Here is a 22,025-nt window from a genome sequence, read left to right as displayed (position 1 = left end):
TGGGTCCCATAAGGTTTCTCACAGGGGTCTTTGACCTAAGGAGGTTAAGGACCTTGACCTCCCATGATCTGTCCCTAGTTGATGGCAGGATTTGGTTATAGTCTGTGAGTCCCAGGTTGTCCCCCACAAGGGGAATCACAGGCTCCGAGGGGGTCTTCAGGAGCGGGAGGGTCTTTCCTGAGGACTGTGAGGAAGGGTTCACCTGGGCTTCATCCTCTTGCCCTCCTCCATGGGGTCCCCTCCAGAGTGATCACTTACTCCTCATGGAAAAGACTTGGGTCCTGAGGCTTCACCCCCATCCAGGGCTTCTGTCTCTGCTACTCTTCCCCCTTCGCCCACAGACCCCTGTGTGCCCTCCCCTACTTCCACAACAGACTCTTTACCCCTTGGGCCCTAGAGACCTGCGGCAGCTCAGCTCGGCCCTCAGTTTCAGTATCGGGCCTGGGAAGGGCACACCTGAGCCGAGGAAGAAGTGTGTGTGGAGGGAACTTTTTAGGCCGTTGCCTGGGTGATGCCACCTGAGCTGGGCGCCAGGCACCTGTCGCCTGGGGAACGGTACAGGCGGGGCCCCTCCCTTGAGAGCAGCCAGGGCCACTGGGCTGAGACTGGAGACAGATCGGGTTCCTGGGGCAGGCAGGGGGACATGAGCGGGGTTGGGGTGTGCGATACTGGGGGATCTGGGTGTGTTTGCAACAGGAAAGGAAAAGCTTACAGGGAGGAGTTGCTGGGGGAGGAGGCGGCGGCTCAGGGAGGCAGCTTAACCTCCGCTTCTCTTTGCTGAGCCTACCAGAGCTCCATCACGCCCCCATTCCCCGCTCCCCAGCTGGTCCTCAGTCTCCCCTTTCCTTTGTCCCTGCATTCCCACAGGCACGGAGGTTCTTTCCTTCCCCGATCCGGTCACGGTACCCCCTCCCAGGCTCCCCATCCCACCCCTAGCCCCGCCTTCTCCCTGTAGCTCCGGCTTTCCCAGTTGGCTTTGCTGCCCCTCCCCTGCCTCCACCTCAAAACCCCGCCTGCATCTGGGAGCCGGCCGAGTCCCCGGGTGACACCCACAGAGGCTGCGCTGCTCCGTGTGAGCCTGGGCCCCCGGCGGCACAAGGCTCTTCTCAGCTCAAGGTGGGTCAGGAGGAGCGGCGGCCGGGACGTGACTGCAGGGTGGCAGGAGAGGTAGCCACTGGGCATCTGGTAGCCAACGGGGCCCTCGAGAGGACACCGCGACTCCGCTGAGCAGGACTGTGAGATTGATTGGTGCGTGTCGGGGTCAGAGGTAGGCCTTTGAGGGGCTCAAAGAGAGGTGCTTTGCAAGAGGCCCACAGATGTGAGGACAGTCCTGGCCGAGGACACAGTGTTTCCCTCGTGCTGGGCACCGAGACCCCCACCCAGCAGCATCGGACCCACCCCTGTGAGTCAACCAGGCCGTCTAGGGTTAAGAAGACCTGAGGGGACAGATGGCTTCAACTGCCCTTGAACTCCTGGGCATGACCCTGGCTGTGCTGGGCTGGCTGGGCACCCTGGTGTCCTGTGCCCTGCCCCTGTGGAAGGTGACCGCCTTCATCGGCAACAGCATCGTGGTGGCCCAGGTGGTGTGGGAGGGGCTGTGGATGTCCTGCGTGGTGCAGAGCACAGGCCAGATGCAGTGCAAGGTGTACGACTCCCTGCTGGCGCTGCCCCAGGACCTGCAGGCCGCCCGCGCCCTCTGCGTCGTCGCCCTCCTCTTGGCCCTGCTCGGGCTGCTGATGGCCATCACTGGGGCCCAGTGCACCACCTGCGTGGAGGACGAAGGTGCCAAGGCCCGCATCATGCTCACCGCGGGGGTCCTCCTCCTCCTCTCGGGGATCCTGGTGCTCATCCCCGTCTGCTGGACTGCGCACGCGATCATCCAGGACTTCTACAACCCCCTGGTGGCCGAGGCCCTCAAGCGGGAGCTGGGGGCCTCCCTCTACCTGGGCTGGGCCGCTGCTGCCCTGCTCATGCTGGGGGGGGGCCTCCTCTGCTGCACGTGCCCTCCACCCCAGATCGACCGGCCCCGAGGACCGAGGCTGGGTTACTCCATCCCCTCCCGCTCAGGTGCATCTGGGCTGGACAAGAGGGACTACGTATGAGGTGGAAAGTGTCCCTGGAAGCCTGCGGCTCAGAGCCTTGACCTTGTGCAGGATGCCCTGCTCTGACCCTTGCCCCCGACTGCTAACCCGTCCCCCAGGGCAAAACCCATTTTCCAGACGCTCCAATCGGGCCTGGCTAGACCTAGTATCAGCTGCCCCAGCTGAGTCCAGAACCTCTTCAGTGGGGTCCCCACGAGCCCTTCCCCTACCTCCACCCAGGCAGAGCCAGAGCTGATGGGTGTGCTGGTCTGCCCCTACCTCCCCCGGACAAACTGCTTCCTTCTGTGGTCCACAACTTAGGCTGTCCGTCCTCTTCCTCTGGGACCACCCCTGTCCCAGGAGCCTGGGGCTTCACCCAAAGGGCAGCAGGTCCTTGGCTCCAAAATAAGGAGGGGACGCCTGCCTGCGGTGGGTCCTCTCCAGTCTGGCCACCACCTGCATCTAGAGGTCCAGGCCAGGAGGCCCAGTCTATCACCCAACCTTCTATGCCCACCTACTAGTTGGGAATAAACAGAGAATTTGTACCTTGGCTCTTCATAAGACATGCTTTATTTAGCAAAAACTGGTGAGTGTGTATGGGGGGAGGCGTGGCAGAAGTGTGCAGGGGTTGAAGGTGAGAGGATCGGGGTGGGGGAGGGGGGTCTACAGCACATCCAGGACAGGACTCGGGACTCAAGATAGAGGAGCCAGAGGTCAGAAGACTTGGAGGCGGGCAGTTCTTTGGTGATTTATTATCCGTGAGGCTCAAGAGCCCCCAGCGGTTCCAGAGGCCTGACCAGTAAGGAGGGACTCGGGGACAGGCTGAAAGCACCTCAACAGCAGGCAGCCTTATGTTGGCCCACAGCTCCAGGTTGGCCTCCAAGATGGGGATGTCCAGGGTGGAGAAAGATCTAGAATCTGTGAAGCATCACCTCCTTGGCTCCATCATCCAGAGGTGAGAAATACCAACAGCAGAGCCCAGGAGAGACTTGGGTTCCTTGGTTAGGTTTTCAAATGAACTTTAAAAATTCCCCTCCCCCAAAAAGCGAAAAAGATAAAAACAGCCCCAAGCTGTCTGGATTACCATCTCCATGTCTCCAGCTCAGGGGGTTAGGCTCCACTGTCGATGGAGTCTCCACTCCCCTACCAGATTTAGACATAATTCTTAGTGGGGTACTCAGGGACCCCCTGAGAGGTGGCATGTGCGGCTGATGCCGAGTATCGGGCCATATAATGGTTCGAGCCCCGGGACCCCCCAGAGGGGCAGGTACAGCACAGCAGCCCCCCCCCCAGCAACAAAAGACCAGAGGCCGCCCAGCCCAAGTAGAGGGAGGCCCCCAGCTCCCGCTTTTGGGCGTCCGACACCAGGGGGTTGTAGAAGTCCCGGATGATGGCGTGAGCCGTCCAGCAGACGGGGATGAGGATCAGGACCCCAGAGATGACAAAGATGATCCCAGAGACTAGCACCAGACGGGCTTTGGAGTCCTTGTCCTCCACGCAGGTGGTGCACTTGGCTCCCGCGAGGTAGACCAGCAGCCCGAGCAGGGCCAAGAGGAGGGCGACGACGCAGAGGGCGCGGGCGGCCTGCAGGTCCTGGGGCAGTGCCAGCAGGGAGTCGTACACCTTGCACTGCATCTGGCCTGTGCTCTGCACCACGCAGGACATCCACAGCCCCTCCCACACCACCTGGGCCACCACGATGCTGTTGCCGATGAAGGCGGTCACCTTCCACAGGGGCAGGGCACAGGACACCAGAGCATTCACCCAGCCAAGCAGTGTCAGGATGATCCCCAGGATTTGCAGACCAGCGGAAGCCATGGCAAAGTTGAGGTTGAGAGGAGCTGCACTGGGGGACAGAAGCAGACTAACGTGAAGACAGGCTGGTCCAGACCCTTTGTTCCCAATGAGCTGTGGCCACCACACAGGGCAGCGAGAGTATGAACCCAGGAAGTCAGTACACCATGGGCAGGGCACTCTTCCCAAGCCTCATTTTCTCATGGGCAAAACGAACACTTGATGTTTGAGCATGTAATTTTTTCCTTGGTTATGTGATTGTCTTGACTAACAAGAGCAAGTAAGTAAGTGACCCAGTCCTGGCTGCTTTGAGTGCAAATGAGACATGAAGCCTATACTGATGCTAGTCTACCGCCCCAGCCACTTTGCATATATTCTATCAGACAGCAAAGTAGCAAAAACAAAACAAAACAAAACAAAAGAGAGGGCAATTTCCAGATGGCCTCCTTGGGGCACACAGATGGTGGGTTGGCTCTAGCCATGAGTTTCAAGCTCAAAACCTGTCAGTTTCAAAATCAAGATTAGAGATCCCAGCTTCCTCCCACCACCCAATAGCTGTGTCCAAACCCCTCACCCCAACCTGGTTCCATACCCCCAGGAGGGTAATGACATTTGTGTCTCAGGTGATCCTTCATCTCTGGCCTTGCCTGGCCCTACTTGGCCCAGCCCAGCAGCAAACTCCAGAGGGGCAGGAGAAATTAAGAAGAAGAAGAAAAAAAAAATACCACCCTCTCACCCAAAAGCACTTCTTCCTCATGGCTACCTGCTGCCCCACTGGGTCCTGCTCTTCTGCCCTCCCTTAGGGTCACCTGAACATACCTCCAAGGTTGGGGACATTTTCTTGTGCCTTCTTGCTCAAAACGCCAACCTCTCAGGACTCAATTCCCCTAAAAGGACCTAAACCCTTGGAGTGTGTCCAGTGAACCGGCCCCTGGGCAGCAGCTCCGGCCCCTCACTTGTCTCCCTTCACATCTCACTTAGTGTTGTGGCTCAATTCGGGGGTCAGTTCTGTTCGGGGTCCTGTTGGGGCTCTCCATTACCCAAAGTTCCCGCACACGATCTGGACCTGAATTTAGCACCGGCCCCAGCAGTGTGGCCAGAGGACAGACCGTGCACTCCTCATTTGCATCCCGCCCATACCTGGCGGGGCTAAAGACCTCGGGGGAGATCGGACGGGGCGGCCCAGACCGCGCTCATCCCAACCCGGGTGTCGGCCCTCCACGCCTCTGGCGGTGTTAGCGCCGGCCTATGCACCCGGCACCTCTCCCCTCCAAGACCCTACCCCTGCCCTCGACCACTTCTCTTTCCGCACACTACGGGGCCACCTTGGTCCGAGGGCGCCCCCTCCTGCTTTCGATCCCTATTTCCCTTCTGAGTCCGGTCCGAAGAAGGGTCCGCAGACCCCCGGCCTGTGAGCCGCGCTGCGGGAAGGGCTTAATGGCGGCGGTTATCAGCAGGGTCCGCTCCGGTAGGTGAGGGGGAGGGGAGCCCCGCCCCAGAGAGCAGCGCAGGTGGGGGAGGGGCGCCCGGGTTTCGGTGCCTTTGTCCCGGGGAGGGGGAGGGGCGTTTAACCCTTCCGTGGCTGCAGAAGGACCTGATCAGCTCTCCGCGGCTTCGGTGCAGACCCCCGCCCAGGGGCTGTGCCCCGGTGGCCCCCCCACCCAGGTAAGTCCAAGTTCTCTACATGCACCCCCACCCACGCCGCCACGCCCCCTGCACCCCACTCCTCGAGGAGTCCGCCTCTTCCCCTCCAACACTGGCATTTCCCCCGGCTCACCTGCGAAGAAGTCTACAGGGATTCGTAGGAACCGCAGAGTGTGCGGACGGGGGGCGGAGGCGGGGGGTCTTAAAGAGGCAGTGACGTCACTGGACCACCGCCCCGGGGAGGGGCAGAGACCCCATTCCAGATCGCGGGCGCGCGAATCTCAACCTCGTCAGCTGGGGTCGCTCGAGCCTGGGGCCGCTGCGCCCGCATGTGGCCCGGGCGCTGGGACCTCAGCTGGCTAACGCCGGCCCGCAGTGGGTCAGGGCACAGGGCATGGGGCCAGAGCTTGGCTCCTGACTCCGCTACTTACTAGTGCTGTGACCCTGGGAACTCACCTAACCTTCCCAAGCTTCAGTTTCATACTCGGAAAAATCGGAGACAACAAGCCCACATTTTACTGTGTAGCTATGTCCTAAGGTAGAAATTAAAGACTTATTATTATTATTTGTTATGTCGTTATCATTATATCCCGGGGCCCTTAAGAAAGCTGCAGTTATTTTTTTTTTTACATTTTATTTTATTATGTTGGTCACCATACATCGTTCGTTTTTTTGATGTAGTGATCCACGATTCGTTGTTTTCGTATAACACCCAGTGCTCCATGCAGTACGTGCCCTCCTTAATACCCATCACCGGGCTAACCCATCCCCCCACCCCCCTCCCCTCTAGAACCCTCAGTTTGTTTCTCAGAGTCCATAGTCTCTCATGGTTCGTCTCTCCCTCCGATTTCCCCCCCTTCTTTTTCCCTTCCGAAAGCTGCAGTTATCTTTGAAATGGGTTGTTCGTGTCTGATTCCCACCCCCAACTTCCCGGACTTCAGCATCCACAGGACAGGGCCAGGTCTGCGTCCCTGCGGGGTCCCAGCCGCTGGCGCACCGAGTTGGTGCTTGTGGAGCGAATGACTGAACTTAGCGGGCCAGGCGGGGCGGGGCGTCCAAGAGCCGGTGGCGGGGCGGGCCGAGCCGAGGGAGCCGCCCCGGAAGGCGGGGGCGGAGGCGGGGTCGCCGCTGTCCGCCCCGGCCCGCGCGCGGCAGGCTCAGACGGCCACGGCCGCCGGACGCGCACAATGGTTCCCGGTCCGTTGCGTCCGCTGCCGCGGCTCCTCGTGCTGGGGCTCGGGCTGGCGCTGCTGGGCGCGGCGGTCGGGGAGCGAGTGCCAGGTACGCCGGGGGCGGGGCCCGGGCTGGGCGGGAGGCCGCGGGGGCCCGGGGAGCCTCTCACCGGGGATCGGGGAGTCGGCATTGGGGACCCAGAGAACGGGGCCGAACTGGGGGGAACTAGGCGGACACGGGGATTCTGGGTTAGGTGGTTTCCAGACACCGCCCTCCCTGGCCAGGAGAGGTTCATCTCGCTCCGAACTTCATCCGCAGTCCCAGCCTCAGTTTCCCCCCTGTTCAAATGGAGGGGTGGCTTCTGTCCTAGTAAGTCCAGACTCGGAAGTAGAGGGAGAAAGTTTGAGGGCGGGATGTCTCCTTCGGTGAGAAGGCACGCCCCCATCCTGTTCAGTACCTGGTCTGTCTGGCCCCAGTGACCGAAGAGTCTCGGGGGGGGGGGTGGTATCGAGGGCACGGGGGTCTGTACCCTCTATGCCATGTGGGGTGCCCCCTTCCATCCGGTGACTTCAGTGCCCAGCTATGCGGGGGGAGGGACTGGGGTCGGGCCCGGTGCCCAGGAGTGAGTCACCCGCCGGCTGCGGGGGGTGGTGGTGTGGGGACCTGATACCCCCCCCCACAGCGTCCCGCGCTAGGCCCCCCTTTCCCCCACGCTGCTGAGTCCCGGTCGGGCCGTGCGGTCACCTGTGAGGAATGCGGGGGGAGGGCGCCGGTGACTCACGTTATTCGAGCCGGCCGACCCTGACCTCAGCCCCCAGAATAGCCGTGCCCCGCCCCAGCCTCTGACCCGCGGCCCCCTCCCCAGGCACCACCCCCTGCTCTCGCGGCAGCTCCTGGAGCGCGGACCTCGACAAGTGCATGGACTGCGCGTCGTGCCCGGCGCGACCGCACAGCGACTTCTGCCTGGGCTGTGAGTGGAGCGGGGGGGGGGGGAGAGGGACCGGGGGCGAGCGGACCCCAGAGTCGGAGAGAGTTTGCGGGGGTGGAGAGGGGAGCAGTGGGCTTCAGATCTGGGGAATTAATCAGGAAGGGAGGTGGGAGTTGGGGTGGGGAAGGGATCGGATCAGGGCAGGGGCCAAGGTGGGGGAAAGGCTTGGGGCTCAGATCTAGGGGGCGGGGCTAGTACCGAAAGGGGCGAGGTCTAACTTGGAGTCCTGCCCCCAGGCGCTGCGGCCCCTCCAGCCTCCTTCCCACTGCTGTGGCCCATCTTGGGGGGTGCTCTGAGCCTAGCTCTCGTGCTGGGACTGCTTTCTGGCTTCTTGGTCTGGAGACGGTGCCGCAGGAGAGAGAAGTTTACTAGTAAGTGAGCCAGGCCCGCCCTCCCCCCAATCATTCCTCAACATCTCCCCTGCTCTTGACCACGCCTCTTCTTATTTTGCAGCCCCCATCGAGGAGACCGGCGGGGAGGGCTGTCCTGGTGTGGCACTGATCCAGTGACAGTGAGAGCCCTTGCCAGCAGGAGGCCCCACCCACTCACCATTCATTCATTCATTCATTCATTCTGGAGCCCGCTCCCTCACCCGAGACAGCCAGAGCCAGACTCTTCCAACCACAGGGGTGTGGAGGGATGGGGGACTGGTGAATCAGCTCTCCGAGGCCTGGGCCCAGGCTTCAGAGGAGCCTTCCAAGGTGTCTGACTGCCCTGTCTCTGGCTCCAGGACAGGAAAGGAGACCCACGCGGGCTCACACCAGACAGCTGACACTAAGGAACCGCAGCATTTGCACAAGGCGTCCCTCCCTCCACCCCCATGGCCTGAGGGCCAGGCTGACCTGAGGGCCAGACAACACCAGGCCCCACCCACTCAGATGTACTGAAATTCCACCATGGGGTCTCTGTCTGGGGGGTTAGGGACCTGTTGCTAACACTAGGGGGCTGGCCCTCTAGGGGGGCTGGCCCTAAAACACTGTCCCCCCCAACCCCCAAAGGGGGGGAAATATTTATTTTGGGGAGAGAGTTTGGAAGGGCGGGAGAATTTATTAATAAAAGAATCTTTAACTTTAAATGGTTCGGAGAGTGGCATGATCCCCAGCCCAACTTCCCAGAGCTGGAGGGAGGAGTGAGTCAGCCGCGGGGGTGGGGGTGAGGCTCTGACTCACACATTCTCAATGCCTGAGCCCAGCCTGCCAGGACCTGGCCGGGCCCCTGACCGTTTTTTCCAGGGAAGATTCTGAGAAACCCCAAGCATCCAGCGCCCCAGCCTTCCCACCTTCCTTCCCAAAGGCCCCAGGGTTCCAGACTGAAGCCTTCATTTGCTCAGCAATCTTTATTCAGTTCTGGGGGGAATGCCTCCCTTCCCATGCTCCTGTCCCTCCTGCCCCTCCCTCCCCAGGGCTCTGTGGGATTCAGTGTCCTCTGTAGAGGGTAGGTCCTGGGGCCCAGAGGCCTAGTCTGGAGAATATTTAGGACAGCTGGTCCCTCAGTAGGGATGCTGGTCTTCTCTGTTGTGGGGAAGAAGGAAGGTGGGCAGAAATACTGCCCACCAGCACTCAGAGCTCCATTATCTCTCCAGCTTGGGTGGCAGGGTAGTGGGGGGTGGGGGTGTCCCCTAGCCTCAGCAGCCGGAGGGCCTCAGGGATCAGGTTCCCAGGGTAGCGCCAGAGAAGCAGCTCAGAGCAAGGGCTCCTGGAAAAGGAAATAACAGCATGGGGCTGAGGCTGGCCTGGAAGAGCCACCTCCCACCAGGTCCAGGTCACCAAGAGCTCTTGGGCTGCCAGCACCTTCCAAGGAGCCAAGATGGGAAACAACAGAGGTTGGCTAGAAGCTAAAAATAGCAGGATGAGGCAGGGCCTAGAGACTGGCTCCAAGATGGGATGTGATCCTCCAGAAGGCCCAGACGGTGGATGGTGGATGGTGCCTACCTGAGTGGGGGCAGAGATGGGGGGAAAGCCATGGGGGGGCTGCAGTAAGGGTGGTCATTGTGCAGGCTGAGTCGAGAGAAGTGGGTGGCCATGTTCTCTTCAGAAAGGAACTGTTTTCGCAAGGGCTCCCTGGGGAGAGACAGAAGAAAGGCAGGCTGGGACATTCACATTGGTGGCAGTCTGATGGGGACCTAATGTGACAGAGGTCTTGGGAGTCCCTCCCTGCCCCCAAACTCACTGCTCCTCCTCCAGGCGCCGCTTGGTGCTCATGGGCACAGCTCCTCGGAGAGGGGAGCTGGGAAGAAAAGAAAGCCAGGTGCACCCCACCCTCTTGGCCCCATCCCCAGGATCTGCTCTCCAGTGCCTGCAGTGTAAGCCAGGAAGTCCCCAGACCACCCGTCTCAGCTGACACCTAAGTCACCCCATCTCCCAGCCTAGCCAGCAGCCTGCCTCAGAACTCTCAGCCCAGTCTCAGCTTATGCCCAAGCCCTGCCGACTCGCCCCACCGCGTGTCATCTTGCAGACCAGCCCTGAGCCCACAGCCAAAGCTCCTGGGCCCCTGGGCCAGGCCCACCCAGTGCCCTTACACACACCTCACGTCCTGGGCTCGGGGCGTCCCCGACGCGGCCCGTGGGTCCCGCTGGGCCCGACCTGGGGGGCCTCGTTCCAGGGGCTGCTGCAGGATCATTTGGGTTCGGGGTCCTGCAGGCAGAGGGTGGGATCCGGCCGACAGGGCGGAGCCTCAGAGGGCGTGGTCCAGCGCGAGGGGCGTGGTTTTAGGCGCGCGCGGCGGCGAGGTTCTGCGCAGGCGCGGAAGGCGAGCGACGCGGGGCTAGAAGGCCGGTGGGCTCGGCGAGGTGGGGGAGGGGATCTGGAGTAGCGGGGCTGCGGTGGGAGCTACTTCTTGTTGGCGATCTTCACGGCGGTCACCTGGGATCCTGAGGCTCTGGGTAATACTCGGCGGCCGCCTTCGCGCCGGGACGGCCGGCGGTGTTGGGGCTGTGCGGTGCCCCAAAGGGGAACCGCTCGCGGGCACGGCCAGACGCGTGAAGCTGCGTCGCGCTGAGCACTCTGGGATTTGTAGTTCTCCATATGGAGCGAGCTGTGCCATACGCTGTACCTCTGGGTCAGGTGAGGAGGGCGTGGTGCGCGGTGCATTCTGGGGTTTGTAGTCCATGACCCGTTCGGAAGGGGCGGCAAGGAGTCGTGCCCTGAGCTCTGTTTTGCGTGGGACTCGGACTGTGACCCGGGAACGGGAGGGTAACGCAGCAAGACCTTAGGGGCCTAACGTGAAAGTAGGAGAGTAGGGATTAGAAGTCAGTATGTTTTTCTGTACTGGAGTAATGGAGCCACTTTTTAAGCGCTTATTATGAGGCAGCTGTATGCGAAGCTCGATACAGGAGCTCAGACACCTGTGACAGTCTCCCGTGAGCTCCATTTGACACTTGAGGAACCTTGGAGGCCAGGCTGGGTGCTTGCTCAAGGTCCCGGTAGACGTCATGCCTCAGGTGCCCGCTTCCTCACCCTGTTCTTGGAGCAAGCCCTGGGACTCAATGGGCAGGCACCCACTTGGTGGTCCGCCTCAAAGGATGGCTGAGCGATCTGGGCAGTGAGAGGCCGGACAGGCGGCAGGGGAAGCAGGAAGGAGTCTGACTCGCAGGTCCTAGATGTCCCAGGTAGCCTCCATGCAGCCTCTCCCCACAGATGGAAGTGTTTCAGGCCCTGCAGCGGCTCCACATGACCATTTTCTCCCAGAGTGTCTCACCCTGCGGGAAGTTCCTGGCAGCTGGCAACAATTATGGGCAGATAGCCATCTTCAGGTACCCTCAGCCCTGCTCCCACCACCCGGTAGCTCTACCACTTGTACCCCCTGGGACTGATGCCCCCTGCTTCTGACTCTCAGGCTGCCCTCCCCTCTCCCTTCAGCTTGTCTGCTGCTTTGAGCTCTGAGGCCAAAGAAGAAAGTAAGAAGCCTGTGGTCACATTCCAAGGTGGGTGCAGCCATTGAGTCTGGCTTAGAGAACCCCCGGGTAGGGGAGGGGAACAGGACAGGGTCACTCAGGTCCTGCATTTCCATCTAGCCCATGATGGGCCAGTCTACAGCATGGTCTCCACTGATCGACATCTGCTCAGTGCTGGGGATGGGGAGGTGAAGGCCTGGCTTTGGGCAGAGATCCTCAAGAAGGTAAGGAGTGTGGAACTGGGGGACGGCTGGGGTTCCTGGTCCCAGCGAGCCTCTGACATGATCCAGTGTTTTCCTCCATGAAGGGCTGTAAGGAGCTGTGGCGGCGTCAGCCCCCATACAGGTGAGCTAGGGCCATGTGGGCAGAAGGTACTTGGGGGTGAAGGTAGCGCCTCATCGGAGCTGACCTCGCTTTCTCTCTCCCAGGACCAGCCTAGAAGTGCCTGAGATCAATGCTTTGCTTCTCGTCCCCAAGGTCTGATCCCTTTGTGACTGGGGCTCTACTCTGCCCTGTTCTTGGTCCAAACTTAAAAGCCTTTCCCCTCTTCCTGTCCTGATTCGACATTGACTTGTGATTCCACCTTGCCTTCTTCTGTAGGAGAATTCTCTCATCCTGGCAGGGGGAGACTGTCAGTTGCATACGATGGACCTCGAGACTGGGGCCTTCACAGTGAGCAAGCCATGGAGCTGGGGTGGTCAGGGCTGGATGGGAGTAGGGGCATTCTTCCTGGATCTCCTCCTGACAGCGGCCCTCCTCCTGCAGCGGGCCCTCCGGGGCCACACGGACTATATCCACTGCCTGGCACTGCGGGAGCGGAGCCCTGAAGTGCTGTCGGGTGGCGAGGATGGAGCCGTGAGACTTTGGGGTAAGTTAGTGTCCGGTTGGAGGGAAAGATGAGATGGCGGCGAGGGAGATTGGGGCCAGCCGGGCTCTTCTCATGGTTCTTTCCCCACAGACCTCCGCACAGCCAAGGAAGTCCAGACCATCGAGGTGTATAAGCATGAGGTGAGGGCACACCCCATGCCCTGTCCTCCCTTCTACCTTCCTAGGCATCCCCTGTATCTTCATCTCCTTCTCTCTTCCCGTCCTTCCCCCTAGGAGTGCTCAAGACCCCACAATGGGCGTTGGATCGGATGTTTGGCAACTGACTCAGACTGGATGGTGAGCAGGGCGAGGTGTAGAATGGGGTGACCGCTCCGGGCCCTGCCAGCTGAGGGCCTGAGCTTACAGTGGCTGGGGATCCCCACCTTTCTGCCCAGGTCTGTGGAGGCGGCCCAGCACTTACCCTCTGGCACCTCCGATCCTCCACACCCACCACCATTTTCCCCATGCGGGCGCCACAGAAACACGTCACCTTCTACCAGGACCTGGTGAGGCCCTCTGTCTTGCTTCTGCCACCTTTGCCCAGTTCCCCTCTCCAGTCCTGACCCCCGACCCCCCTCCCTGCCCTCCACAGATTCTGTCTGCCGGCCAGGGCCGCTGTGTCAACCAGTGGCAGCTGAGTGGGGAGCTCAAGGCCCAGGTGCCTGGCTCCTCCCCAGGGCTGCTTAGCCTCAGTCTCAACCAGCAGCCAGCAGCACCCGAGTGCAAGGTGGGTTCTGCAAGGGGCTGTGGGGGTCCGGGGGGCCACATATGTGGACAGGCCAGTCACCCCCCTCTTGCCTCCAGGTCCTGACAGCTGCAGGTAACAGCTGCCGGGTGGATGTCTTCACCAATCTGGGCTACCGCGCCTTCTCCTTGTCCTTCTGACCTCTGGCAACACCTCTTCCATCCCAGGGATTTGGAGTGCTTTTTTCTTTCTTTTTTTTAATAAATAAATTTTCAGGTTATTTTCCCATTCATGTTCTTCCCAAGAATGGAGGCCAAGTCGGTGTAATGATTTTTATATATTACTGTTTGATCTTGATACATAAATACCCACCCCCATCTCTGCCCTGGAGCATGGCAGACCCAGGGTGCTTAGAAAATATAGGTCTATATAGATTGAAAACTCAGCTCTGCCTCACCTGCCCCGCCACCCACCTGGGGCCCTTGGCCCCCAAAGCTGGCCCCTGCTCCCATTGAGCCTTTGCCCGGCTTCCCGGGGCGGGGAGGGCACCAGCCCCCTCTGGAAGACAATCAGGGCTCTGGTGCTACACTGGCCAGAAGAGGAAAGTGAACCAGAGGGCATGGGCGGCCCCCTTCGCCCAGCCTTCAGGTCCTTCGGAAGAGATTGCTCAGGAAGCCGCCGGCGGACCCAGGGCCCAGGCGCAGCGAGAAGCGCGGTGCGGCGCGACGAGAGGCAGATCCGGCCGCACTCAGCTCCTTCTGGCGCTGCGAGCGCAGCTGCTTGCCGATCACCACCTGCATGTCGTCCTGCGGGCCCAGCAGCCGGCGGGAGGGGGGCGGGGGGGTCAGCGCACTGGCCCCGCCCCTTCCGGCTCCCGCCGCCTCAGGCCCCCGCCCCTCACCTGCCAGGCCTCCAGCTCTTGCGTCAGCGCCACCTTCTGGCGGATAGTGCGAAGCAGCTCCCGGGAGAGCGAGTCCCGCTCCAGAGAGACGCGGCTGAGCTCCAGGGACAGTTCCAGCGCCCTGCAGGCAAGAGGGGCAGAGAGTGGGTCCTAGGGCGCTCGGGCCTCAGCGAGCGGGGGTGGCCGGACGCTGCGGGGACCCGGACGGGAGTAGTGCCGCTAACACCAGAAGCAAGGTTGGAGGGCTCCTGGTGGGTGGGGATAATTATATCACGTGTGGGGGAATCGAAGGCCTAGGGTGCCCTGTAGTCCCACTGGGGCTATGGTGGATGGTGGGAGAAGCTCACTTGTTCACAGCTTCATCCCGATCCGAGAGGGCGCCGCTAAGGGCCTCCTCGGGGTCCTCCTGTGTCCGCAGCTCCTTCTGCCTCTGCAGCTCCTCCCGCAGGGACTGTAACTCTGCCCGCTGCAGCGTGATCTGTGGGCAGGGGAAGGTGAAGAGAGGCAGGTAGGCCTCTAGATCTCCCAGCAGCCAGGGCTTCGGGTCTCTAGGCCCTCCCCTGCCTGCTCCACAAACACTCGGGGCAGCCGCGGCCTGTGCTGGAGATGAATCTTCTGAGCCCCCAGGCTGGTGCAGGATGGGGTGGGGGCAGGGCCGGATGGGTGGTATAAGCCTGCAGAAAGGATGCTGGGAGAAGCATTAGGAGGTGGGACAAAGGGGGGGGAATGCGGCCCACTTCCTGGAAGAGGTGGCGTATAGGCTGGTTTCTGAAGCATGACTACAAGTTTGTTGGGATGAAGATAGATCCAGGTAGAGGGGGAATTAGTGCGCAAAATCTCAAGAGGTGTAGATGGGCAAGAGAAACTGGCCTTGGGAGGGGGTCTACATCCAGCGCTATGCTCCCACTGCCACACCTCATCCTGCAGCCGGGCCACTTCGGCCTCCTTCTCCTCTAGTATCTCCCCTGGCCTTAGAGATGCTCGCTTCTTGGGAGGCTCCAGGCTCTCCTCTTGGGGTGAAGGCTGGTGGCTGAACGCCTCTTGGAGCTCAGGGGACCGAGTGTTCTGTTCGCCAAAGGAATCAGTCAGTGAGGTGTCGGACCTCCTGGGAAAAGGAAGAGGGGCGGAGTCTGCATGGCACGTGGGGGCTAGTGGGCCGCGAGCTCACCGGGGCGTCCCTGCGTCCGTCCACTTTCTGGTCCTGGTCGCCGTCGAAGCTATGAGCAAGCTCTGACTGCAGTGAGGCTACCGACACGTCGGCGTCCTGAAGGCGCGACTCCTCCTCCAGCTCCGAGACGCGCCTCTGCAGCCTCCGCAGCGCGCTCAATGCCTCCCCGGACTCGGAGCGCGCGCGTTCCAGCTGCGGAGGGACAGGAGGGACAGACAGAAGGACAGAAGCGTGGGCAGTCAGCCAGTGCGCCGGGCGCCTTCATCCCGCCGCCGGCCTACAGGGGGCGCCGGCGCGCCACCCAGAGCCAGGCAGTCCTGCTTGTCGGAGCACCCCAGGGATCCTGCTCCCACTCCCAGATCGCTGGGCGGCCTTGGGCCGCGCAGTTCCCCTCGGCAGATACCAACTTCCTCGTCTATAAAGCAGGGCGCAGACAGGTGCCCTGGCTTTAAAGTTTCCCATCACCCTCCCTCCAGCCCCACCCCATCAGGTCACCTGGCGGAGCACCGCCCCCTTCCCCGACCGGTCGGCCTGCTACTCGTTAATGCCGTCATCCAGCGTTTATTGATCCTTCCTTCTAAGCCCGCGCTGTGCTGAGTGCCTCACCCTCACTGCGGCTCTCTACCATTCCGATCCCCTCTCACAGACAAGGAAATTGAGGCTGGGCGTCCCACAATAGTAGGAAGGGGTGTTGGGATAAGGGCCCACGTTATTTCACCACAAAGTGCAAGATTCTGAGATCTCAAACATCAGGCCGTGCTGCCTCTTGTCATTTCCTTTTGTCCATCTCCACTGCCCCAGACTGGTCCAAGCCCCCGTCATCTCTGGCTTCAGCCTACCCCCTGGCCTCCTAACTGCCAGACTCTAAAGGCAGACCACCGCTGCTCAGTCACCTTCCTAGGCTCCCACTTGCCCTTGGGCTAATGCCCGTGCTCTCTTGGCCCAGCTTCTGGGGCTCCCTGGGATCCCTCTCTGGCCTCATTTCCCAGGAAGCCCCGAGACAGTGGCCCATGCCCTGGCCAGATGCACCCCCCTGCCCTCACCCCACCGGTCACCTCCAGGCTATGCTCCCGCTTCTCCCGCCTCAGTAGCAGCAGCTCCTCATGGGTGGCCTGTAGCCTGCCCTGGCCCTTCTCCACCTCCTCACGCAGGCCTCGTATCTGGGCCTCCAGGTCCTGCCGGCGGCTCTGCAGCATCTGGTTCTGGGGAGAGACCTCAGAGCTGGAGGGGAGGTGCTGGGCCAGCCCTGGATCACCCCCAGCCCCAGCTGGCTCTCACCTCCCCCTGCAGACTCTCCAGCCGCGTCCTCAGCTCTGCTCCTGCCAGGACCTGAGCCTGGCACTGCCCCCGGAGGCCATCCAGTTCTCTCTGAAGCTCCTGCTCGGTCTGCGAGGCCTGGGGGGGGGGGGGAAGACAGTGGAGTCCTCAGCTGGCCCTAAGCCTTGACCCCAAGCCCAGTGCACCAACCCCCACACTGGGACCCAGGCATCTGCCCTCATTCTGCCGGGGACACAGGGTCGGTTCTCCCACCTGGGCCAGCTGCTGGCTGAGCCGGAGGTTCTGCTCGCTGAGCTCACTGAGGGCCCGCGCCCGCTCACGCCCACTGCCCTGCTGCTCGGCGCGCTGCTCTCCCAGCTGGGCCCGCAGGGCCTCCACGTCCCCCTCCAGCTCCACAGCTCTGGCCTCCCATTCTGCGCCCCGCGCTGCCAGGCCCCGGCGGAGCTCATGGTTCTCCTGCTGCAGCCGCTGTGGGGGCCAGGACAGAGGGGGTGAGGCTGGAGTGAACAGATGCAAAAGGGGTCTGGGCGGGTCTGAGACAGGCGTGGAAGCAAGAGGGAGAAGCAGGCAGAGAGTGAAAACCAGAGCCTTGGAGGCGAGGGGGAGTGGAGAGGTTTCCAGGTCAGGCGGGAGGAGCTGACCTGGGACCGGAGGAGAGTGGGGCTCCCTGATGGCCACTCACCTCTGTGTGCTGCCTGGGCTTCTGGACCCGAAGTCGCAGGCGCCGTTTTTGGCGCCTGAGTCTGGCAGAATTTAAGCCCCGGCCCATGGCCTCACCAACCGATGTTCCAGGGGCTCTGGAGGTTCAGCCTCCGCTCAGCCCCTCTCCCCCAGCTCCTCTCGGCCAGCTCCCTCTAATTAACCCTGGCCAGCCCCGCCTGGGCCCCGCGCCTCTGCGTGCCCTCCCCAAAACCTGTCCAACCAGCAGGGGGACGCTCTTGGCACACCCAGGTGCCCAGCTTGGGGAGGCAGGCAAGTCGGGGGGCCAGCTTCTCGCCCCCACTCTCTATAAACTCTCAAAGCAGGAAGGCGGCGCTAACCGTATGCTGCTCCAAATACCAGCAGGTACTTCTGCCGGGCCCTGTGCTAGCGCTTTCCTGGTACCATTTCATTTAATCAACCACAGTTAGAATTGTTAATGTACTTATTTTATATATGAGTAATCTGGGGCTCAGAGAAGTTAAATGCCTGGCCCAAGGACACACAGTAAATCAGTGAGGCAGGGATTCCAACCCAGGTGGCCAAACTCTTAACCAAATATTGTGGGGGCAACACAACTCTCGGATTAAATCCCCAGGTTCAGGGTCCAATTGTCCTGGCTGGCGCCCTGCTCTGCTGCTGCTTTGTGATTGAACAAGTCCCTTAATACCTCTGGGTTCCAGCCACCTAGCCATCCGTCCAGTACTTTCTGAGCTCCTCCCGTTGTGGGGTCTGGCTATGTGCAGTACGCGAGACCACCAAGTTCCCAGCCTCCAGCAGCTTAAACTCCAGAGAGTCACAGGCAAACGGACACATGCTCGAACTTGGTCATTTCAGAGGGAATGTTAGGGCTGTAAAGAAACTCTGATGAAGAAGAGTGGGGTACGTTGGGGGGTCCTTTAAAGAGAAAGTGATGTTTGAATTCACACCTAAAGCGGAGGAAGGAAGAGGGCTACACCAAGGATCTGCAGGTGCAAAGGTCCTAAGGGAACACATGTGGGTTACTCAAGGAACTGAAAAGAGGTCCTAGGGGAGGATGGCTGTGTGGCCGGCCGAGGCCCTCGCGCGGGGACTTTCGGGCCCTGGTGAAGAGTCTCAGTGTCATTTTAAGTGTGATGGTGAGCCGTTGGGGGATTTTAGGCAAGGACTGAAATGATCCGATTTGCAATTCTTGAAGATCCCTCTGGCTGCCCTAGAATGGAGCATGGAGAATGGGCTGCCGGGGGCGGGAGTGGAAGCTGCAGATGAGTGAGGAGGCGGCTGTGGGGCTGGGGCAGAGGTGCTGTTGGCTGCGGCCAGCTGGGAGGCTGCAGAGACCACGGGAAGTGGGTGGATTCGAGATCTAGTTTAGAGGTGAAATCCACAGGGCTTGCATACGTGGGAGAAGAGAGGTCATGAGATGCTCGGGCTCTGGTCCTGAGAAGATGGGAAGCCGGGATGAGGACCACCAGTGATGGGGTCAGAGTCAAGAGCGCCACTTATGTTGAGATGCCCATTAGGTGGCCTGGGGAGGAAGTGAGGGGCATAAACTCCCCATCTCGGGGGCAGTGGTTGGGGCTATACGGATGCTGGAGTCAGTGGTGTCCAGGGTGTCTAGGGGGCCAGATGTGACCCTTGGAATGACTGTGTGGCTGAGGACAGCCTGGGCAGAGGGAGGAATTCTTCTACCTCCCAGGATTAGGCGAGAATTGACGGAGATAATGCACGGAAAGGGCTGAGCCCAGAGCAAGGCAGGGAGGAGAAACCCGATAACTCCTGGCTGGGCTTGCGCTATCCTGCAGAGGAGCCAGACCCAAGATTCAGAGAAGGCCAGTGGCTGGCCCAGGGTCACACAGCCAGGCAGAGGTCTAAAGCCAGATCTCGACTTGTCCACAGAGCCCGTGTTCTTAACTGCCAGCAAGACTGGGCCATCCCCCTGCCTGGCTTTCCTCCCCCTGCCCACCTGCCTCCCACCTGCCCGCCCACCTGGACCCTCCTACCTGTCCTCTGTCTGCTCACCCTGTCCCCTGTCCCACCCCTGCCCTGTGCCACCAGCTCACTTCCTCACGCTCAGAGTGCTGGGCGCTCAGTGTCTCCAGCTGCCGCTGTAGCTCCTCATTGCGCTCCAGAAGCATCTTGCCAAGCTCTGCGGCCAACAGCAGGTCCTTCTCCTTCTGCTGCAGCTGTAGGGCCAGGTCCTCGGGCTCCTCGGGCCCTGGGCCCCCTCCCAGGAATGAGTCCCGCCTTTCCAGCACAAAGGGGAAGAAGCCCTCATTGCCACTGGGGGACGCACCTCCAGAGAGCAGCCCCGACAGGAAGCTTGGTCCTTGTGGGGAGCTCATGGCGCCTGCAGCATCTGTGGGCACAGGTGCGTCAGTGGGGAGAGGCAGCTGCCGCACACTCTGTTCTGCAGCCCATTGGGACTTGCCCCCTGCTGGGCAACATCTGGCCCTCTCAGTCCTGCAGCCAAAGCCTCCCTGGGCCATGCAGGGTTAATGATCTGTGTCTTGGCCACCCAGCTCCGTTAATGTCCCCAGGGTAAACTGAGGCAGGGAGCACAAGGAAATGAGCTGCCGTTGCCCCAGTGCCCCAGGACCGCAGGTGCCCCCCACTACTGACAGTGCCCCCCACGGCCCACACCTTAGCTGTTCTGGCTCCCAGTCCCTCACCAGCTGGGAAACTCTTCCTAGAACACAAGTTCTAAGAGACTCAGGACTCAAGATGAGCTCAGTCCCTTCCCCTCCCAAGAATACAGGCCTTGGGAATTTAGGTGTGCGGACCCCTCCTCTTTGAGAAGTCCAGGTCCCTGGCCCCCTGCCCTCCCAGGTATCCTGGTCCGTTTTCCTCTTTTCTCAAGATCCAAGTGTTTTGGTCCCCTTGGAACTCAGGTGCCCAGATCCAGTCCTCCCATTCTGGAGTGTTGGCCCCACTTTCCCAGGGGCCCCAGGTCAGGCCCAGGGCAGGGCCAGGTAACAGGTTGTGCCAGCAGACTGCGCCCCACCACTCCAGGTTTCTGTTTACTTCCCTGCTCGCCCCTGGGGACGGGAGCCCGGTGGCGCTCTCCTAGGGCTGCTTAGGACCCAGCCATTCAGGGGCTCAGAAGGAGGAGACACACCAGACTTCGCTGGCACCCTCCCCACCTCCAGCGCTCTGGAGGTCCCCCCACCCCTTACACACACATGCACACACACACCTGTCCCTTCCTCCCGAGGTGTCCAAGCCCAGCCCTAGCCGCAGGACCCAGTTGTCGCGGTTGTCCCAGCACAGCGGGGACCCAGAGTCTTCCTGAGGTGGCCCCTGTGGGCGCGACCCCGCTCTGGAGACCCGGGGGCGCCCCTCCTCCTCCTCCTCCCGCTTCCTCGCACCTCCTCGCACCGAGCTGCTGTTTAGGACCTCGACCCAGGCGTCTGGGTCCCCAGCCCCTCGACCCCCCGGCCCCAGGCGTCCGAAGCTCACCGACCACCTACTTTCCTGCCCGTGCCCCCCGCTTGCCGGCCCCAGGAGTCAGGCCCGACCACACTACCCCCGGCGCCCGCTCGCCCCGACTCTGTCCTGCCCGAAGTTCCAACGGCCCCTGTCCTCGGGCGCCCCCCAGGTTCTCACCCACCGACGCCGGCCGGGCTCCCTCCAAGGTCCCCGCGGTCCCCGATCCCCTCTTCCGGAGGCGGCGCCAGGTGCCCGGCCGGCGCAGGTGAGGGGGCGGTGCCGCGGGCGGGACTGGGGCGCCCCCTGGCGGCCGGAATGGCCCGGCGGGGCTGAAGAAAAGTCGCGTCCACCCAGCTCTGCGGCACCGACCCATCTTGCTGCCGTCAGAAACCATGGGCCCCATTAATTGAGCACCTGTGGGGTGCAGGTGACGCTGAGCACAGACGTCAGCTCCTTTCCCCTCACAACTGCCCTGTGGGATAGGACATTACTGAGAATGACAACAAGGACAAATATAACATATTAAGCACTCTGCTAAGTAAGTTCTTTTATGGGCACAACTAGTTTACTTTTATGACATCCTAAGGAAGCAGGAACTGCTATCATCCTATTTTACAGATGAGGAAGCTGAGGCTGAGGGGGGACCCCTAACTTGCTGGGGCTACACCGACAGAACTTGAATGTGAACCTCAGAAGTGTGACTTGAGGGTGTGTGCTAATTCCCGTGCTGAGACCTCAGCGTGTGTGCCTCTGAACTCGGGGCTCTCAGTTTCGAGGTGGCACGAGGCTGGACCCCATGCTCCAGTCCGAGGACAGAGGACTCGGTGTGGAGACCAGGAGGATTCAGGGCCGGGTCCAGCCCAAGGCAGCCTGGGCATGCGGGGGATGAGTCCCTCCAGACTCCCAGGGCTCCCTGGCCCGCGGTCCGGGGCCTCCTGGCCTGGGGGGCAGGGACAAAGGGAGAGCTGGAACACTTGGTGTGCTGGTAGCTCTTCCACAACAGGCTTTCTGGGGAAAAAGAAAGCCCCAGTTTGTTGACTTGGCAGTTTCTGAGGTACTGTGCTCCCTGCCCGGCTGATTTCAAGCTACCGAGGACATTACTGAATGTGAAGTTGGGCAGAGATGTGCGCTATTGGCTTTTGTCAGCTGGGGGCACCTGGCTCCCAGGCCTCTGGCTGGCTGTCGGGACTCCTGAGTCTTGGGGGACTGGGGCCTAGCTGCCTGGGTTCTAGAGAAATAAGGAAGATGGGAGCTGGACCTCCTGACTTGTGGGAAAACGGGTGCAAGGACTCGTTGGAGGGGTGGTTTAGGGGCTGGGACTGCTGGGTCCCAGGAGGGCTGGGAGAAGGTTTCCTGCCAACGCAAAGGAGGGGTGCCCAATTCCTTTGCAAACAGGTCTGAGGGCTGCATGTGAGGCCTAGTGAGGCCACCATTGTTTTGCCACAGCACT

At 61.3% G+C, this 22,025-nt stretch overlaps 6 protein-coding genes across 10 annotated transcripts; 3 read left to right on the top strand and 3 right to left on the bottom strand.

The window, feature by feature from the left end:
* Window positions 1-685: 685 nt before the first annotated feature.
* Window positions 686-2,616, top strand: CLDN9 (claudin 9). Its single transcript, XM_078074943.1, has one exon. It carries the CDS (start codon window positions 1,449-1,451, stop codon window positions 2,100-2,102), a length of 654 nt encoding a protein of 217 aa, XP_077931069.1. The 5' UTR covers window positions 686-1,448; the 3' UTR covers window positions 2,103-2,616.
* A 449-nt stretch (window positions 2,617-3,065) lies between these two features.
* On the bottom strand, window positions 3,066-4,048 carry CLDN6 (claudin 6). The gene has a single exon (XM_036089930.2). It carries the CDS (start codon window positions 3,897-3,899, stop codon window positions 3,234-3,236), a length of 666 nt encoding a protein of 221 aa, XP_035945823.1. The 5' UTR covers window positions 3,900-4,048; the 3' UTR covers window positions 3,066-3,233.
* Window positions 4,049-6,638: 2,590 nt separating this feature from the next.
* On the top strand, window positions 6,639-8,755 carry TNFRSF12A (TNF receptor superfamily member 12A). The gene is made up of 4 exons (XM_036090011.2): window positions 6,639-6,800; window positions 7,558-7,662; window positions 7,917-8,051; window positions 8,134-8,755. The coding sequence occupies exons 1-4, from the start codon at window positions 6,707-6,709 to the stop codon at window positions 8,187-8,189; spliced, it is 390 nt and encodes a 129-aa protein (XP_035945904.1). The 5' UTR covers window positions 6,639-6,706; the 3' UTR covers window positions 8,190-8,755.
* A 242-nt stretch (window positions 8,756-8,997) lies between these two features.
* HCFC1R1 (host cell factor C1 regulator 1) lies at window positions 8,998-10,338 on the bottom strand. 2 transcript variants are annotated; one of them, XM_036089990.2, is made up of 4 exons: window positions 10,205-10,335; window positions 9,850-9,906; window positions 9,612-9,740; window positions 8,998-9,375 (listed from the first exon to the last, which is right to left on the bottom strand). In XM_036089990.2, exons 1-4 carry the CDS (start codon window positions 10,297-10,299, stop codon window positions 9,240-9,242), a joined length of 417 nt encoding a protein of 138 aa, XP_035945883.2. In that variant the 5' UTR covers window positions 10,300-10,335; the 3' UTR covers window positions 8,998-9,239. The 2 variants fall into 2 exon arrangements, with proteins under 2 accessions (XP_035945883.2, XP_035945888.2); XM_036089995.2 differs by lacking the exon at window positions 9,850-9,906 and having other exon boundaries at window positions 10,205-10,338.
* A 265-nt stretch (window positions 10,339-10,603) lies between these two features.
* On the top strand, window positions 10,604-13,404 carry THOC6 (THO complex subunit 6). Its single transcript, XM_036089882.2, has 13 exons — window positions 10,604-10,742; window positions 11,316-11,431; window positions 11,538-11,602; window positions 11,693-11,796; window positions 11,880-11,917; window positions 12,001-12,049; window positions 12,173-12,244; window positions 12,338-12,440; window positions 12,531-12,580; window positions 12,674-12,736; window positions 12,835-12,945; window positions 13,032-13,166; window positions 13,244-13,404. Exons 1-13 carry the CDS (start codon window positions 10,704-10,706, stop codon window positions 13,322-13,324), a joined length of 1,026 nt encoding a protein of 341 aa, XP_035945775.1. The 5' UTR covers window positions 10,604-10,703; the 3' UTR covers window positions 13,325-13,404.
* A 38-nt stretch (window positions 13,405-13,442) lies between these two features.
* Window positions 13,443-20,897, bottom strand: BICDL2 (BICD family like cargo adaptor 2). 4 transcript variants are annotated; one of them, XM_036089758.2, is made up of 10 exons: window positions 20,753-20,897; window positions 19,210-19,505; window positions 16,724-16,939; window positions 16,472-16,588; window positions 16,249-16,395; window positions 15,194-15,385; window positions 14,941-15,090; window positions 14,373-14,503; window positions 14,026-14,146; window positions 13,443-13,930 (listed from the first exon to the last, which is right to left on the bottom strand). In XM_036089758.2, the coding sequence occupies exons 2-10, from the start codon at window positions 19,489-19,491 to the stop codon at window positions 13,769-13,771; spliced, it is 1,518 nt and encodes a 505-aa protein (XP_035945651.2). In that variant the 5' UTR covers window positions 19,492-19,505; window positions 20,753-20,897; the 3' UTR covers window positions 13,443-13,768. The 4 variants fall into 4 exon arrangements, with proteins under 4 accessions (XP_035945651.2, XP_035945644.2, XP_077931068.1 ...); XM_036089751.2 differs by having other exon boundaries at window positions 20,757-20,834; XM_078074942.1 differs by lacking the exon at window positions 20,753-20,897 and having other exon boundaries at window positions 19,210-20,290.
* Window positions 20,898-22,025: the final 1,128 nt, after the last annotated feature.

This window comes from Halichoerus grypus, chromosome 6, assembly GCF_964656455.1.
Source record: "Halichoerus grypus chromosome 6, mHalGry1.hap1.1, whole genome shotgun sequence".
NCBI classification, from domain to species: Eukaryota; Metazoa; Chordata; class Mammalia; order Carnivora; family Phocidae; genus Halichoerus; species Halichoerus grypus.
This window is presented reverse-complemented; position numbering and strand designations above follow the sequence as displayed.

Bases quoted from the DNA above. Each gene is read 5' to 3' on its own strand.
- HCFC1R1 (XM_036089990.2), bottom strand. From the start codon at position 10,299: ATGATCCTGCAGCAGCCCCTGGAACGAGGCCCCCCAGGTCGGGCCCAG. The intron at 9,741-9,849 runs GTGAGTTTGGGG...GTCTCTCCCCAG, and splicing joins CGGCGCCTGGAGGAGGAGCA to GGAGCCCTTGCGAAAACAGT. The intron at 9,376-9,611 runs GTAGGCACCATC...TTCCTTTTCCAG, and splicing joins CCATCTCTGCCCCCACTCAG to GAGCCCTTGCTCTGAGCTGC.
- TNFRSF12A (XM_036090011.2), top strand. From the start codon at position 6,707: ATGGTTCCCGGTCCGTTGCGTCCGCTGCCGCGGCTCCTCGTGCTGGGG. The intron at 6,801-7,557 runs GTACGCCGGGGG...CCCCCTCCCCAG, and splicing joins GGTCGGGGAGCGAGTGCCAG to GCACCACCCCCTGCTCTCGC. The intron at 8,052-8,133 runs GTAAGTGAGCCA...CTTATTTTGCAG, and splicing joins CAGGAGAGAGAAGTTTACTA to CCCCCATCGAGGAGACCGGC.
- CLDN9 (XM_078074943.1), top strand. From the start codon at position 1,449: ATGGCTTCAACTGCCCTTGAACTCCTGGGCATGACCCTGGCTGTGCTG.
- BICDL2 (XM_078074942.1), bottom strand. From the start codon at position 19,635: ATGGCCCAGGGAGGCTTTGGCTGCAGGACTGAGAGGGCCAGATGTTGC. The intron at 14,147-14,372 runs GTGAGCTTCTCC...TCTTGCCTGCAG, and splicing joins CGGGATGAAGCTGTGAACAA to GGCGCTGGAACTGTCCCTGG. The intron at 13,931-14,025 runs GTGAGGGGCGGG...CTGGGCCCGCAG, and splicing joins AAGAGCTGGAGGCCTGGCAG to GACGACATGCAGGTGGTGAT.
- CLDN6 (XM_036089930.2), bottom strand. From the start codon at position 3,899: ATGGCTTCCGCTGGTCTGCAAATCCTGGGGATCATCCTGACACTGCTT.
- THOC6 (XM_036089882.2), top strand. From the start codon at position 10,704: ATGGAGCGAGCTGTGCCATACGCTGTACCTCTGGGTCAG. The intron at 11,918-12,000 runs GTGAGCTAGGGC...TCTCTCTCCCAG, and splicing joins CGGCGTCAGCCCCCATACAG to GACCAGCCTAGAAGTGCCTG. The intron at 12,245-12,337 runs GTGAGCAAGCCA...CTCCTCCTGCAG, and splicing joins TCGAGACTGGGGCCTTCACA to CGGGCCCTCCGGGGCCACAC.